This window comes from Trypanosoma rangeli (genome assembly GCF_003719475.1).
Source record: "Trypanosoma rangeli strain AM80 chromosome Unknown Tra_15.4_contig_00363, whole genome shotgun sequence".
Classification (NCBI taxonomy): domain Eukaryota; phylum Euglenozoa; class Kinetoplastea; order Trypanosomatida; family Trypanosomatidae; genus Trypanosoma; species Trypanosoma rangeli.
Genome location: NW_021706107.1, coordinates 1 through 15,014, shown reverse-complemented (window position 1 = coordinate 15,014; position 15,014 = coordinate 1). Strand labels below are relative to the sequence as shown.

The following is a 15,014-nucleotide window of genomic DNA, read 5'->3' as shown; positions in this document are numbered from 1 at the left end:
GATCATTCCCAGGCATCCAACAGCAGTGAAAGCGCTGCCTACGGCACCGAAAGCAACTAGCCCCAGTGAGTTGTGCCATGCGTGCAACAGGGCGCTCACACCCACATATAGCAGCGTCACACCGGAAGAGGAACACACGGTGAATAGTAGCAGGCCAACGAATGTGAATACGTCCTAACCCACCCAATTACGGTCATAGGCCCCCTGGTGATGAAAATAGTCCGCACCGTACCACCACGCAAAACCCACCGATGCAATTCCCAAGCTCACAACTCCCCCAGCTGCCAAACCCAGCGGGACAAGCTGGTGTTCTTTCCAATACTGAGATTGCGGCAAAAAGGGGGTGTGGACACTCATTCTCTGTGGTGCTCCTTGTAGAACTAAGCGTACGCGTATATGCTTTATCGCTTTTCTATCATCAATGGGTGACCCAATAAGCAAAAACAGCATCAGGGGGGAGAAGAAAAGCGCAAATATCTACAATTCAGTAAGCTCAGCTCAAATGATAACGTAAGCGTTAAATAATGTCCTCCATAAATTCCCAGCTGCAAAAAAAAATGATCCTGTAAATAAAGAAGACTTGAAAATAGATAATGTGCATATTCAGATAAAAAGCTGTCACTTCCACTCTCACTATTCATGGCAGCCCACAGCAACAGATGTCAAAGGCAACAGCCACCACCACCACCGCCGCCGCCGTAGCTGTGTTGCACACACCCGTTGACGAATACTGCTGCCATCTGCCGTGCGAAGCAAAGTGTTAGATGTGCCGCTCTTCGCTTGCGGCGCAGTGGCATGCGGCAGATTCACTTCAAGGGCCAGGGCCAGCAGTGAGCCGGGACGTTACTCCATCGCCAAGATGTGCCGTCCGGCTCGCCGCCGCCCTCACGGATGTCTGCGTCCCCTGCCTTTCTGTGGCTCCCTTCCCAGCCTTCCGCGGGGATGACTCCACCCGGCACGCTGAAGCTGGTAATTGCTTCAACCACCTCGTCACCCGCAGAATAGAAATCCCCACACCTTTCGACGGCCAACGCAGAAAACTCCGCACCACAGATCGCCGCATTGCACGGATGGTAGACCCCTCCCCTGCTATCAAGCACACTCAGCAAAGCCTTTAAAAAAAACAACAACTTTCCTTCACCTTCACCGTCACCTCGGAAGCCGCCGTGCATGCAGCTGCGCAGAATAACGTGAGGGCCAACGCGTCAAACAGCACATGGGGCACAGACCTTATTCGTGTCGCTTTGGAGTCTCCTTAGTGTGTGTGTGCGTGTGCGGTTTCACTGGTCTGCGTGGGGATGGAAAGGAAGGGAGGAAGAGTAGGAAGTAGGAACTAGAACTATCAGGACAGTGATCGTAGCTGCACAAGATACAATGTTCTCGTTTCGAAAGAGAGATGTATTTTGTGAACAGAAAATATTTGATTTTATTTTTTTCTTTCTTTTTTTTTCTTTTATGTTGTAGTCGCAAGATTGATCTAATCTAAGGTGATAAAACGGGGCTAAGGTCGCCCTACATAAAGCCTTGGCGGAGGTCTTGTACTTCATGCCTCATGTTCATTGCGTAGGTCGCCGCCGTCGGTAAACGGCGGATCAGTGGTGGGAAGGTGTTACTGCTCTTGTTTTTCTGTCTGCGTGGGTTTCTCCGCGAAGCGCAACCGCTGCTCCCACTCCAGCAGGCACTTTTCCTTGCGCGAGATCTCCTCTAGTCGTTCTTGGCACGCAGCATGCTGCATTTGCACAAGGGCGTGGAACTCCTCCTCACGCTCAGTGAGTTCACGTTCCTTCCGTAACGCCTCCTGGCGCCACATCAACACGCTGTCGGCGTGACAACACTGATTGCTTATGGTGTCATGGAGAACACTTCTGCCATCATTGACTGACCCCAGGCAGCCAAAAAGACTTTCGTGCGGCGAACCGGGCGGAGAAGCTGCCTGTGGTAAAGGAGACGATACCGATCTCAGAGCCGCAGAATGGGAGGGGCTCACGAAGGCGGCTGTAAACCCCAGCGGTGGTGGTGGAGCCTCTCGCCGGGGTGGTGGCGTTCGGCCTCCTTCTAATGCCTGCTGATGCCCCCGTGGGGAAGAGGGGAGAGATGGCTCTTGCTGGCGCCATCGACGTTGCTGCGGGTCCCAGTCGATGTGACGCAGCATTGGCTCTCCCCCAGCGCAACAGCTACTGATAGAACTGCAAACACGTCCACCACTTCCTTTGTGTGGAAGCGGAGCCGTGTGCGTAAACAATGTCTTTTATCAACCGCCAACAAACTGAAACCACAAAGGCCATGGGAAAGCGAAAAAAAAAAAAACACGCACGCATATGGAGAGAAAGCGAGGAGGAGAATAAAAACAAACTCGCACGTGCGACGACTGCAGAGCATATTCGCAAAGGTCCGCTGCGGCTACTCACCCGCAGCGTCTTTACTGCGACCAGAAAGAAGCAGCAAACGAAACAAAACGAGCAAAAGGGGCGTATCACCCTCAACGGATGTCTCACTGGTCCGCTGCTGTAGTGGCAACCAGCCCTGCATTCCGGCAACGCAGAAGGCAAAAACAAACCCTCACTCTTACTTCACACGACGCAGCACCAACGTCGCGCATGGGACATCTATTCGGTCGTAGCACCACGACGCGTTGCGAGCCTTTTGCCGCCCACGCGCCTCGTCAGCTGTAATGCCAACAGACGGGTGTTTCAAGAGACTCGCCACCTCAACCCCCGTTGAGGGAGCTCCTGTATCCGCAGCGGAACGCTGTTCGCTAACAACGCCTTTGACGCCACCACCCATGTCATTGATCATGCTGTAATTTCCTTTCGTTGTCGATTCATCATTTCTCTCGCACAGTTGCACCACCACACGATTGCTGGACGGTGTTTCAAAGACATTCCCCTCGTGCGACTCAGACCACGACCCTTCAAACTCCATCTCACCGTATGCTTGTGTGCGGATGACAACAATTGGATGCGCTGTCTCCAGTGTGTTGTTCCTAAACATAAGCCCACCCGCAGAGAGCCGCGGCCGGCCCCGTTCATCCCATTCATCGGCAGCCGAAGCAGTGTCGTGAGGAGCGGCCTCCTCGCATATGTGCGCATCCCTAAAAAAGTCCAAACAAGGAAGTCGGACAAGAACAGTGTGGGTCTCCTCAACCGTTTCCACCTCCTCCACAAACGACGTCGCATCATCCGTCAGTCTCTGACGCCCCAGCGGGTTTTCATCGTCCACAGCGAAGGGTCGCTCTCGCTTCATTTCGGAGAAGTCACAGCACACCTCCCGTCCTCCTTTTTATTGTCGCTGTCGCTGTTGGTGTTGGTGTTGAAAGAAAAGAAAAGAAAAAAGAACAAGTTCCTGCTCCTCCACCAGAAGCCTGCATCAGTCAATCCCCCACACACAAGGCAAGGTCTATCTTCCAAGTCGTCTTCGATGATTCTTTTATGGGACAATGTTCGTGAATTATTGAAGTCGAAAGACAGTGGCGCAATTGTCGTAAACACGCCTCATGACCTCTTCCTCTGTGATTTCCTGCAATGTCACATCTGCAGTCTCCTGACCAAAATCATGCAGTGCGCCCACGTACGCCTCGAGCACCTGCCGCAGATGGCAGGGCTCATTGCGACGCTCATGACACAGCGTTGCCACATATGGCCCTCCCTTGCGATTCGTCGCAAAGTGCGTTCGCACAAACTTCGCCCCGTAATGCTGCTTTCGAATATCACACCAAGGTGCATCTGTCTCTAGCATAACTCGCCCCAGTGGAAGACGACAAATCTGCTCCGCAGTGCTCTTCTCCCTGAAGGCGCTTCCATTGATACTAAAGTAGATGCCAGGCATTACCAGCAGACGCTGCTGTTCCTCGAGGGGGCCGTTGAAGCTATGTACCACACCGAGAAACGGAGTATCAACAGGCCAAGACAGCTGCTCCTCCTCGAGGAGGCGCACAAAGTCCGTACCACAGTCGCGTGAATGAAAAATAAACGGCAGCCCCAGCAATCGAAAAGCACGGAGCTGTTGAACAAAGTACTTTTGCTGAACGTCTCGCGGACAGTGTGCGAGTTCGGCGTAGTCAAGGCCAATTTCTCCCACAGCCACAACGACATCCCGGTTTGCCTCAATCAACTCCACAAGTTTGCTCAATCGCTCCTCCGTGCACTTGCCCGCTTCTGCGGCATCGGTGGAAGGAGGAGGGGGTTGCGGTATCTGAATCGAGGCCTCATCACCAGCAGCCTTCTCGATACTCGCCCAGTCTATTGGCTGCATCAGCTCAGCAGAATGGGCGGGGTGAATCCCAATGGTGCAGCGCAGCTGTAAAGGGTAACGACGGCAAAGGCGTATGGCCTTCACGCATTGCACGAGACTTGTGCCGGTGATAACCATCTGCTTCACGTTCTGCTCCTCCGCCCGCCGAAGGACCTCCTCAAAGTCGTTTGCGTGAACTCGGCGCCCCTTCCAGTCAACACCGTAAAAAACACAGTCAGTGAGATTCAGCGCAGCATCGATAAGGTACGGTCCCCCGGATGCTTTCCTCATTTTGTCTTCGCCTCCCTTCGTGTCTCCAAGCACGCAGCAGCAAAAGCAAAACCAAAAAAGTGAGAGAAACACACACACACAAAAAAAAAAAAAACGAAACCACCACTTGACAAAAGCAGCAGATACATATTTGACGGTGACAACGGCTGTTGAGAAAAGCTACTCGCGTGCACCTACTTTTTGTCTCTCTTTATCTCTCTTTCATGGAGATAAATTCACATTTTACCCTCCCCTTGCCTTCCTTCGCCAGCGTCGCCCCTCTTACTTGAGGAGGTCGGCGAGGTTAGCAACCTCCACCTTTTCATCTGTCAGAGAAAGCCGCGGTGGCTTCAATGGAGCCCTCACTTTTGCGGCCGCCGCATTGATCTCGCGCCTAGCACGGCGTTCCTCTCGCTTGTTTTGTTTTTCAGCCTCTCGCCGCATTTGCTCTGCCTTTACGCGCCGCTGTTGCGCACTCTTGCGGAAGAAACTGCCCCGTTTGTCAAGTTCGGCCATTGAGCGATCCAGTGCACCGAGAAAGGACGGTGCTTGGGACCAACCAACGGTGGGAACGTCATCGGCTCCACGCTGCTGATGCGCCACGCACTCGTTCCACAGCGAGAGCATGGTGTCGCGTGTCTCCGTATCCAGCTCCTTCTGTCGCGCCTTCAAAATGAAGCGCACAACAAAGGACGGGCAGTCACCAAACTCATCAAGAAGATCCTTCTGCACAAGAAAGTTAAAATCTACCGGTTTCTTTACACTAAGAAGGTGCATGATCAACTCCAGCACACGCCGTGCGGCATTTACCAGCTTTCCATTGCCCTCTTTCACACGTTCACCCCACATTTTCATGGCAAGCACAGTGTCGCGACTAAAGCAGTCCACAAACCCATTCCAGTCCTCCACAGATCGAGTACTTTGGTGGCGTATAACTTCTCCAAGAAACTCCATAAGTGTGGTAAGATATTTGTGCACATATCGCGTCAACATACTTCGCACAGCCATGCGCATCCGTGACTCCTCGAGTGCCTTAGTAAACTCCTCATCGATAAAGTCACCTATGGTGTCAATGATTACCTCCGTCGGGTTGGCATTGCTGTCGTACCATTCCTTGGAGCGAAAGACGAGGTTCCACTGCGCATTTACCACCCGCTCAACATGTAGCACAATCTCGTCTACATAGAACAAGACGTGCTCGGAAATCAAGTCTTGTGTTTGCTGAAACGGCGAGGAATGCTCACCACCTTCCTCTTCGTCCCAATAAGAGGCAAATTTGAGCTCAATCGTGTCCATATTACGCTCAATCGTTGAACAGTCATTGCAGAAAGCGTAGAGAAACACCAATCGATGCATCGTCCATTCCTCAACTGGAATCCCTGCGGTATCATTTTCCTCCTCCCAGTAGTCGTAATCGCTGTGCATCTTGCATTCTTCAAGGTACGCTTTAATCGCCTCCGCGCAGGCGACACCTATCTTGCGCATTACAGGCACCTCGATGGCAGTAGAAAGACCTCCTAGAGATTGCTGCAGCACCGCAAACATGTCCACAGGACCTGCCGTCACAGGTAAGCCGTTCGGAAGCGTTAGTGGTTCACTTCGTCCGTCCCTGATTGACATGGCACATGCACGACAAAGTCGAACAAGATGCGCAGAAAGGCCCTCAATGGCGGATGTCATCATTGCTGCGGAAAGGCTATCAATGGCGTCAAGTTCAATGTACGCTGCGTAGTTCGCTTCCGTCATGGCTGCTTTGTACCACTGTATGAAGTGCAAGGCCTCAAGAAGACCCGTCGCCTCAACTTCGACGGCGGGATCGACGTATCCCTGCAGAACACCCATCACCTCACTGTGAATGGCACCCACAACGGTGGCAAAAAATGAAAGCTTTGTCGAAAGCGGAATAAGTGACATTTCCAGCGCACCAAGCAATGGTGCCACCTTTTTCATCTGTTCAAGATACGTGGAGATTTGTCCAAAAGGATCCACAACATCCACCATAACCTGCTCTTCCCATAGTCGAGTTACACACTTGCGGACAGCACGGTACACTTTCTCCTCTGTAATGAGTGGTTCACCGTCAACGGTGCATAAGACACCAGTACTAACCCCACCTTCTCCGCCTCCAATTTCTTCCCCGCAGACTTGAACACACTCCTCCAGCTGCGTAAATTCTGGAAACGTTTCTGCGACGGTGCCAGCACCCGGGATATCTTCAAGCGCCATTTGAATCGCCACATGCACGGAGCTTTCCTCCAATAGTTTGTACACCTCCGACACAAATACGGTTTGTACCGCATCTAGTTTTTCAAAGTAGGGTTCAAATGCACTATGGTACTTACTACTTGTCTTTTCAGATACTGTCTGTCGAATCAATTGTAAACGGCGTAGATGCTTATATACTGCTGCAAACCGTCGTTGCTCTACAAGAGCATAAAAATTTGTGTATTGCACCTCTTTTAGTGCCTCGGCCCACTGTATAACGGACAATATGTTTTCGCGTAGGAAGTGCAGTTGTCGCAACTGTGTGTAGCTCCCTGAGGTCACTTCCATTCCTGTAATGAGGTCACCCTGTTTCATGAACAGCTTGCGTAGGTCTTGAATGCGCTCGCCACACTCCCTCACAATTTGCACCGCGCGATGCCCCTCCAGCATCTGCGACGAAGCCATGGAATTGATGGCGCGACGAAGCTCCTTCGCCTCATTGGCGCAGGAACGCACAAGATGTGGGACGGTAACCTCCAAATTCTCGTGGTGCACCAGTTCGTTGTTTATCGCCGCCACAACCTCCTTGCTGAGATTCGAACGGTCCTCCACGCTGAGGTACGGGAACAGCTCCGCAGAAGTGTACAACTGCGAGTCGTCAATATCCTCCGCTGCACCACCAACCCCCTGCGAATTTCGCGAAGGAGGGATTCCTCCTCGCTTTTGCATCCGCCGCCCCGCCGCCCTTTTTTCCTTGTCGTTTGTTGGGCTAGTGAGCAGCAGCATAGCAGCAGAACGCCATGAATGCATTTGTCCATGCGAGTAATAAGAAAGATAAAAATAAAAAAAGAAACGGCGCAGCCACAATTTCCCAACGCGGCAAGAGCACAGCAGAAAGGCTGGGAAACCAAAAAAACAAAAAGAAAACAAAAACCAAAACAAAAGAAGAAAACTTCACACGCACACATAATACAAAAAAAAAGGAAAAGGGAAAGGGAAAAATTCAGTGTGATTGCACTTCCAAAAAAGAGAAGTTTGGAAGGATCAATAAATAAGTACGCCGCGCCATGCCTCCATTCCATAGTATCCACTTTCCGCTCGCGTCAACCTTCCTAGATGTATCCCTCACGCGGTGAGGAAGACAAGGGCTGTCAGTGAAGTTATATGTGCGTGTATGTAAAAAGTAAAAATAAAACGCACACACACAAAAAAAAAAAGGTGTTACTCATTGTTTTATTTTCTTTCTTTATTTTTATTTTTTCTTCTTGCTTCGGTCACCTTCCCAAACGCTGTCGTCGCCGCCTCATTTCCGCTGACCAGCTGTGCGTCGTCGTTTCTCGTATGCCTCCACGAGTGCATCTACCCTTTCATCCAGTGGCAAGCTCTTCACATCGTGTTTTCGTGCCTCAATGGCCTCCGTGGTGTATGGCATCAGCTCATACTTCATATGCTGCAGTGAATCTACTTCCCGGGCATAGTCCGAAATGCTGAACCCGTGCTGTTCATCCATCTTCCTCGTCTCATCAATCAAGGTGTTGATGACCCGCACAACAGAGGCCAAATTATACGAATTGTGAGCCCCTAGCATCGCCTTACCGCCAAAGTAACCACCCGCCAGCGAAATCCAACTCGCATAGGTGCGAAAAAAGGGAACCCGACCCCCAATAGAAAGGCAAGCAGCCATCGTTGCCATCATGGCCCCGCCCATATAGCCGTAAGTCCAGTAATTGCTGCCCGCCACGCTTTGGTATCGATCCATTGCTTTTCGCACTAGACTGCGATTGTTTTCAATAAAAACATTCGCTGTCACTAAAGCCTGCTCATGTTTTTCCTCCAGTGTCTGTTGTGCGGGTGGTTTCTGAATCGTGAATTGGTTAGTCCACATTCTGACTGTCTTTCAACGATTAAAGGTGTCAGTTCTTTCTACTATATCTTTTCTGTGCTTCTGTATATGGGGAGTGATGTGTCTCCAGAGATACCACACTTTCCCTCTCCCCCAACGGAGGCCAAAAACCAAAACAAAAAAAAAACAACTCAGCCCGTGAGAGATTCAAGGAAAGGTCAAGAGCAATAATAATAAAACAAAAGTACACATCCGCACATATGTTATGCACAGATACTTGTATCCATTTATGCGTGTGCAAATTTGAGCCTGCATGAAATCTTGTGTGGCCACAGAATCACGCCGCCCTCAATGTCACTTCCCGAGACTTCCACGGGAGGGAACGGTATGGCACTTGTGGGTGATCTGGCGTGTACACGCCAAGACCGCGCCAGTCATGATGCAGCGCCCCACGACTGAATCCAGGCGCCAGATGCCGTGCAGTCGTATGATACCTGTCAAACATTGCCTTATCACGACGGTACACAAACCTGGCTCGTATCGGATTGTAGTGGTACAAGGTGCATTTGCGATCACGCACTGCCGTTCGTAATTTAACGTTCCGCGTCACAAGCCTTAACTCCTTGCTGTACAGTGCACTCAGCAGCGGTGCATCCTTGTCGTACAATGAACGAGACGAGACAAGAAGGTTATGTCTACCCTTGAGGAATCGGTAGGGCGTGCGTGCGGTGCAGTCACTGTGCATCAGCGTGTGCACCTTCACCAGCGGCATCTCTCTGGCGAAGAAGGCAGCGATGGTCCAAAGGATGAGATCCTCGTCGCAGTAGGTCCCCGCATCGTGAAGACGAAGTTCCTCACTAAATGGCAGCAGCACAACTCGGCCCTTTTCAACTTCGTATGCAATAATTTCCAGTGCCCGCTCGCAAGTCTCCCGTTCCTTTGGCTTGGCACTTGTGGCCGCCTTCACCGACAGTTCACGGAGACAACTCAAAGAAACAATCAAGCTGTCCTTCCCGCTCGGAAGCCGCCGCACGGCAGAAACAAGCTGATCTGTTGAGGTTGACATCAGCGAAGAGTGCAACAAAAAGACAGAATCTATACTATTGAGATATTCCAGTTGCGACAGCATTGTCATCAAGGGACGTGAAAAGCGACAGGTGGGATGGGGTGACACATAGTGAGGTATGGAAGTGACAGAGGCTGCCGTGTGTGCGTCCATAGAGTGCAACTTGGTAGTGTTAGCGGCGACCAACTGTGCCTGCACATCACGTAGTGAGCAGGGAATACGAGCAGAGATGCTTGACTGCTCGGTGCGTAGACGGTCCGCCACTAGAGCAAAGTGCTGAAAGGACCGCAAGATATGGTAGTCAAAATGGTTCCTCATTGCGAAATCCTGAGCAAGATCCTTATTTGTCATTGAAAGCAGCGTCTCCGAGCCACTTTCCAGCAGCGCCAAAAGCGCGGCGGTGTCATGATTGGCACTGGCCACGTCAATCGCCTTCTGCAACATGTCAAGTGTCTTTTCATTTAAGGCCGTCGCCTGCCCCCGCGAAAGGGCTGCAAAGAAATTAGGACCCCGCGGACAGCTACTGTCAGCCAAGAGAAGCTGCAACAATTCCTCACTGCTCGCATCCGCCATAACGGAGGTCAGATACATCCGTTCTACCGTCGCAAAGTCCTGCGCAGTCAAGTTCCTCTTCGCATAACTTCGCACGCGCTGCAAAAAATACTCCATAATGGAATTAAAGACACCACCAAGAGGTGCTCCGTTTGGCATCACCGCTGAAAAACCATTTAACAGGTCCACAAGCTGCTCATCTGTGCATAACTCCAGCAGGTGGGGAACCCCAACGTGCTCGTCACTGCGCACCAGATCCACCATGGCGTCAAAAATCTCCTCACCAGTTCCCCAAAACGCCGTTGTTTGGTTCACCCCGCGTGGGTGCTTGTAGTCCGCACGGTTGGATGATGCGTGGTTCGAGAACGTAAACCATTTATTGGGTTCAAAAACCTTAATCAGGGCCATAAAATGGAGCAGTTGAATGGTCAACGCAGGACAACGGGAAAGACGTCCTGGCTGCTCATGCAGAAACGTAACGGTAGCCGCATTCATCAAGTTCACGTAGGCAGTCACAAGGGCATTGCTGACCCCGTATGGACGACCAAACTTTTTAACTGTAGTAACAAGAAAGTTCAGTCCCCTGCCGTCGTAAGCAAATGGACTGCTCACCTCCTCAAACATACGTATCAGCTCTGCATCGCTGCGAATCGCAATTGTAGAGGCCATATCAGCCAACGCGGCACAGCGAGCCTCCACGTGTGGGCGCCGTACAAATTGCAACAGAAGATCCTCAAGCGACCGGTTACACTCCAGCCTGTCGCTCAAAGGGTAATGGCGGGAAACTGTGTACCCACCCAAGGTATCTTCGTCTTCACCTGTCTCAGTGGCACCCAAAGAGGAAGAAGCATCATGAGACGAAGAAGCCAGCATGGACCCTTCCTCTTTCAATCGCAGGTGCGTCTGATCCATCGCGTCTTCGCTATCTCGTAAAGCCGCCTCCATGAGTGCCGCGCCTCGCTGTTGTTGTCGCTCTTTTGCCTTCTCAATGTCAGGAATGTTGCGCAACCGTACAGGGCCGTAACCCAAATCCTCATCATACTTGGGCAGCGGGAATGGTGTGAACTTCTCCTCAAGTGGCTTTGGTTGCATACTATTCGGGAGCCGCTTGTACCGGACAGGACGGCGCCCCACCTCGCCTGCAGCTGCGTCAAACCGAAGATGCAACAGCACACTGGAGCCTACAGCAAGGCGACGAAGCATCGACACAATATCGTATTATTTGCCCTTCTCTCCCTTGTCGTTCTTCTCGTGACGTTTTTTGCTCCTTGCCGCCCTGCAGTTACACGGTGTGTTACCGTCCCTCCCTGCTGTCGATCGCCACCCACGCCAGCCACTACTGTGGGAGAAAGTGGCAAGATAATATATAGCAAAAGAGAGATATAGACTTGCCGGACGCCTAAAAACTCCCCTTTGCATAAAGGAGGCATTCACAAACATGTAAAAACAGGAACAACAAACATAAAAAGAAGAATGTATAATGGTCAAAAAAAAAAGTCATAAACAATGAAGAGCCCCATAAACAACAGAAAGGAAAAAGAAATATGTGGAACTGCGTGTAGTTCAGTCAAAATAACGGACAAAGAGACATAAGCAACGTGGAGCGCAATGACATTTTACAGTCAACTCCCCACCCCTCACAAGCGCAAACGCAAATTGAGAGAGATAAAAAAATATATACGTAGACACGTGTATAGCATAGGAGAGAGATACATGGTATCCACGTCTGCTAGAGGCGAATATATAACACAGTAAGAAGAAACAGCACCAGCACCGCCGAAACACGACCCAGCAAGTGTGAAGAAAAGCGCTCCTTTCCAGCGCCAGTGGTTTCTTTAACCTTTTCCAGCATAGTTCCCTCAATCCACGGCTGTGATGCGTATCCTCGTGTTGGATCTCCCTGCTGATGCCGCGATGCGTCCTCGTACTTTTTTTCATGTTTCTTCCTCCCGTCCGTCGCCGATCGCTTCCTGCCCGCCACACCTTCGCTGGGGTAGGTTCGATGGACAAGAGCTTCCTGCTTATTATCATCCAGCCATTGCAGTTCTTCCTTGATCATCCTTGCCAGGTTCATTTTGTAGGCCACGTGCTCCTCCAGCAAAAATTTGATATCGTCCACCGGCCCTGGATAAAACATAAGGGAATGCAGTTGCTTCACGCTCGCATCACGCACCTCGGTCATTTCCTCCAACGCCATTGTTGCCTTCTCCAGAACATCGCCGGGCGTTTGTTTAAACGGTTTCATGAGTTCATTCAACTCATTTGCTTTTTCAAGCAACTGTTCCGTCAAACTCGCGGCAACTATCAGATTTTGTTCGTTATAGTAAGTGACAACGCGGGACACCCACTGAATCCGCCTCTCCGCAACGTGTAAAAGGAAAATAAACATAACCATAAAGAATATAAACACGAGCAGCCCCGTGAAGCTACGTCCCCGCCTTGATAAATTCACAAATCCTGAAAACAAATCCTTTACCGCCCCTGCCGCCGTTGTTCCCATCTGGAGTACATTAAAAACCGGTGTTAATCTGCTTCCCGCGTCTTCACCTTCCGCGAGAGACAATGTGCCTTCTTCCTGGGCGTCCTCCCGTTTTTCTTCCTTCATCTCCTCCCTTGATCCAAACTCCTTGTTTTCCGCGCTGGGTGCGCGCACGTACAACGTCATGGCAGCCCCCTTCCTTCGGCTGTGCGCGTTAGAAAAGTTGCTACGCACAACGGCTGTCGAGGTTAGCGGCAGAGCAGCCGCGCTCTGACAGGTGTTTGACAGCATCGCCCTGCCCCATGTCGATTCGAGTGGGGAGACGTGGGAGGAATCTCGCAACGCAATGGAGGCAGTTGCCTGTGATGCTATAGGGGGCGCAGTGACGCAGCTGTCAGACCCGGGTGGAATGGACTGCTCAGCACGCTCACTCATCGCGAGCCCTTGTGCAACCACAATATGCCTTCTTCTTGTAATTATTTAGATGTATATATCTGTGTTTGTGTCGGACAGTTTCTGTCTCCCTATCCCTCCTCTATCTCACTCTATTTCTATCTTCCTCTTCTTCCCGCCTGCAGAAAAGTTCCCAGACGCCAAAATAGACACAACAGAAAAACCAATGTAGTTTGAAAAGAATAAGACGCACTTGCACCGTATATGCAGTGGCCAAAATATGTAGAGAAGCCTCCGTCAGAAGGCTCACTTTATTTTTAATCCCTTTCAACTTACACCACCCACACCCACGAACTACGAAAGAAAGGAAGAGAAGGACTCATATAACAAAGTACAGTCAACCGTCATAATACGCATCATCGCCATCATAGAAGTAATGGGGGAACGTTCATTACATTCGCCTTAAGAGAGGAAGAAAGAAAGAAGAAAATAAACACAACCCACGCCATAGACTCTGTGTAAGTACACAACAACAAATAAATACAAGCAAAAGCGAGTCGATAAGTATGTGGAAACAATACCAAGCTTAAAATTCCTTCGCAACAGGTCAAAAATAAAATAAATCAGTTAAGTTCAATGCGTTTCTTTAATTGCTCAGACAAATGCATGAGCCGAATATAGGTTGACGTAGGGTTGTAAAGCGTTAGAGCGGTGTATGGATTGACAGAGTCTTCAGACAAGACGGAGGATAAGAGTTCTGTGCGCTTCTCATGGATGTCAGCTGAGGGAAAAGATCCCTTCGAGTCCCCCGACAAGTTACGGTCCCGCATTTTTGTCCCATCCGTCATGGGAAAAGGATTGAGGAACACTCCTCCTTGGCAACGGTGTTCCGATGGCATTGGAAAGCTAAAACGGCGAAACGGTGTTGCGGCGCATGTTATCCATCAGCCGTTTGTGAAACGTCTCTGCTTCCTCGACACGCAACTCCTCCGCAATCGCGTGCTGATCTATTCATTCCAGCCTTGCCTGCGAATCCCGTTCAATGTAGCGCCGACGCCACTCTTCTGCATGCAACTGCTGCTTAGTTAGGTCCTGTGTAAGCTGTTTCTTCTCCTCCTCCAGCTTCCGCAGTGTTGCTCGGAATTGAACCATCACCTCCGTGTGCCGCTGAGCATCATTGGCGTGTGCCTCCCTCTCGCCCTGCAGTTGCCTTTCCAAGTCGTGCACCTGAGCGGCGTGTTGTCGCTGCAGTTCCCTAGTCTCTCGCAAGTGTTGATGCCGCAGCCGTTCAATATTCAACGTTAACTCATGAATGGTTCTCGTAGTCTCCTCTTGTAGCGCCAAGAAACGCTCTCGGTGTTGTTCCCGCTCCTCCTGCAGGAGCTTCTGGTGGTCTGTAAATGTATTCATTCGCGACGCCGTCATTTCGTCCAGTTCTCCCTGCAACACCCGCAGCTCGTCCATCTTTGCCTGCAAAGCCTGTTCTAGTAACGCACTAATCGGGTTGCCTTGAAGGCAGCTTAGTGGACCCGACCGCAACTCTGCATTCATGACAGCTACCTCCTTTTGGCACGCGGCAGGCATCTCCACAAATTTATCCTGGCGGCAAAGCTCAACCTTCTTCCAATTTTTGTCGGCCACTGCAATGGTGTGCGCCATCTGCTGCTTCAACGTATTCCCTTCCTCTCGGAGTCTTGCGAGCTCGTCTTGACAGGTCATCTCAAAGGAGTGTAAAAGTCGCTGCAACCTCTGCTCTGCCCCCAGTATCTGCTCCGGTGTGAGGTGGCCGGAGGACGTGTCCAACGGCATCAGAAAGGCGTGCGCCACGTTAACCACCTCCCGTTTTTTGCTGGTCAATGCTAAAAAAGGCATCCTCTAAGAAAAGAATGTGAGTGTGGAAATGCTGCACCATACGCGGGTGCTGCTCTATGAGAAGCATCGTTGCGGCATCCAGCACCACATCCTCTCGCCGATGA

The 15,014-nt window shown here is 50.9% G+C and overlaps 9 protein-coding genes and 1 pseudogene across 9 annotated transcripts, besides 8 other annotated features; all 10 read right to left on the bottom strand.

The window, feature by feature from the left end:
* Nucleotides 1-358, bottom strand: TraAM80_08000 (ferric reductase; annotated as a pseudogene).
* Nucleotides 359-806: 448 nt separating this feature from the next.
* TraAM80_07999 (uncharacterized protein) lies at nucleotides 807-1,172 on the bottom strand (the record flags this gene model as incomplete). The annotated part of the gene is made up of 1 exon (XM_029384764.1): nucleotides 807-1,172. One exon carries the CDS (start codon nucleotides 1,170-1,172, stop codon nucleotides 807-809), a length of 366 nt encoding a protein of 121 aa, XP_029235403.1.
* Nucleotides 1,173-1,296: 124 nt separating this feature from the next.
* Nucleotides 1,297-1,333: a microsatellite.
* Nucleotides 1,334-1,424: 91 nt separating this feature from the next.
* Nucleotides 1,425-1,455: a microsatellite.
* Nucleotides 1,456-1,609: 154 nt separating this feature from the next.
* Nucleotides 1,610-2,152, bottom strand: TraAM80_07998 (uncharacterized protein; the record flags this gene model as incomplete). Its single annotated transcript, XM_029384763.1, has 1 exon — nucleotides 1,610-2,152. One exon carries the CDS (start codon nucleotides 2,150-2,152, stop codon nucleotides 1,610-1,612), a length of 543 nt encoding a protein of 180 aa, XP_029235402.1.
* Nucleotides 2,153-2,565: 413 nt separating this feature from the next.
* On the bottom strand, nucleotides 2,566-3,243 carry TraAM80_07997 (uncharacterized protein; the record flags this gene model as incomplete). Its single annotated transcript, XM_029384762.1, has 1 exon — nucleotides 2,566-3,243. The coding sequence occupies one exon, from the start codon at nucleotides 3,241-3,243 to the stop codon at nucleotides 2,566-2,568; it is 678 nt and encodes a 225-aa protein (XP_029235401.1).
* Nucleotides 3,244-3,312: 69 nt separating this feature from the next.
* Nucleotides 3,313-3,338: a microsatellite.
* A 109-nt stretch (nucleotides 3,339-3,447) lies between these two features.
* On the bottom strand, nucleotides 3,448-4,521 carry TraAM80_07996 (TatD related deoxyribonuclease; the record flags this gene model as incomplete). Its single annotated transcript, XM_029384761.1, has 1 exon — nucleotides 3,448-4,521. The coding sequence occupies one exon, from the start codon at nucleotides 4,519-4,521 to the stop codon at nucleotides 3,448-3,450; it is 1,074 nt and encodes a 357-aa protein (XP_029235400.1).
* A 261-nt stretch (nucleotides 4,522-4,782) lies between these two features.
* On the bottom strand, nucleotides 4,783-7,434 carry TraAM80_07995 (uncharacterized protein; the record flags this gene model as incomplete). The annotated part of the gene is made up of 1 exon (XM_029384760.1): nucleotides 4,783-7,434. The coding sequence occupies one exon, from the start codon at nucleotides 7,432-7,434 to the stop codon at nucleotides 4,783-4,785; it is 2,652 nt and encodes an 883-aa protein (XP_029235399.1).
* Nucleotides 7,435-7,609: 175 nt separating this feature from the next.
* Nucleotides 7,610-7,657: a microsatellite.
* Nucleotides 7,617-7,705: a microsatellite.
* Nucleotides 7,706-7,881: 176 nt separating this feature from the next.
* Nucleotides 7,882-7,923: a microsatellite.
* Nucleotides 7,924-8,008: 85 nt separating this feature from the next.
* TraAM80_07994 (uncharacterized protein) lies at nucleotides 8,009-8,590 on the bottom strand (the record flags this gene model as incomplete). The annotated part of the gene is made up of 1 exon (XM_029384759.1): nucleotides 8,009-8,590. The coding sequence occupies one exon, from the start codon at nucleotides 8,588-8,590 to the stop codon at nucleotides 8,009-8,011; it is 582 nt and encodes a 193-aa protein (XP_029235398.1).
* Nucleotides 8,591-8,885: 295 nt separating this feature from the next.
* On the bottom strand, nucleotides 8,886-11,369 carry TraAM80_07993 (uncharacterized protein; the record flags this gene model as incomplete). The annotated part of the gene is made up of 1 exon (XM_029384758.1): nucleotides 8,886-11,369. One exon carries the CDS (start codon nucleotides 11,367-11,369, stop codon nucleotides 8,886-8,888), a length of 2,484 nt encoding a protein of 827 aa, XP_029235397.1.
* A 526-nt stretch (nucleotides 11,370-11,895) lies between these two features.
* Nucleotides 11,896-13,080, bottom strand: TraAM80_07992 (uncharacterized protein; the record flags this gene model as incomplete). The annotated part of the gene is made up of 1 exon (XM_029384757.1): nucleotides 11,896-13,080. The coding sequence occupies one exon, from the start codon at nucleotides 13,078-13,080 to the stop codon at nucleotides 11,896-11,898; it is 1,185 nt and encodes a 394-aa protein (XP_029235396.1).
* Nucleotides 13,081-13,160: 80 nt separating this feature from the next.
* Nucleotides 13,161-13,202: a microsatellite.
* Nucleotides 13,203-13,502: 300 nt separating this feature from the next.
* Nucleotides 13,503-13,532: a microsatellite.
* A 517-nt stretch (nucleotides 13,533-14,049) lies between these two features.
* Nucleotides 14,050-14,910, bottom strand: TraAM80_07991 (uncharacterized protein; the record flags this gene model as incomplete). The annotated part of the gene is made up of 1 exon (XM_029384756.1): nucleotides 14,050-14,910. One exon carries the CDS (start codon nucleotides 14,908-14,910, stop codon nucleotides 14,050-14,052), a length of 861 nt encoding a protein of 286 aa, XP_029235395.1.
* Nucleotides 14,911-15,014: the final 104 nt, after the last annotated feature.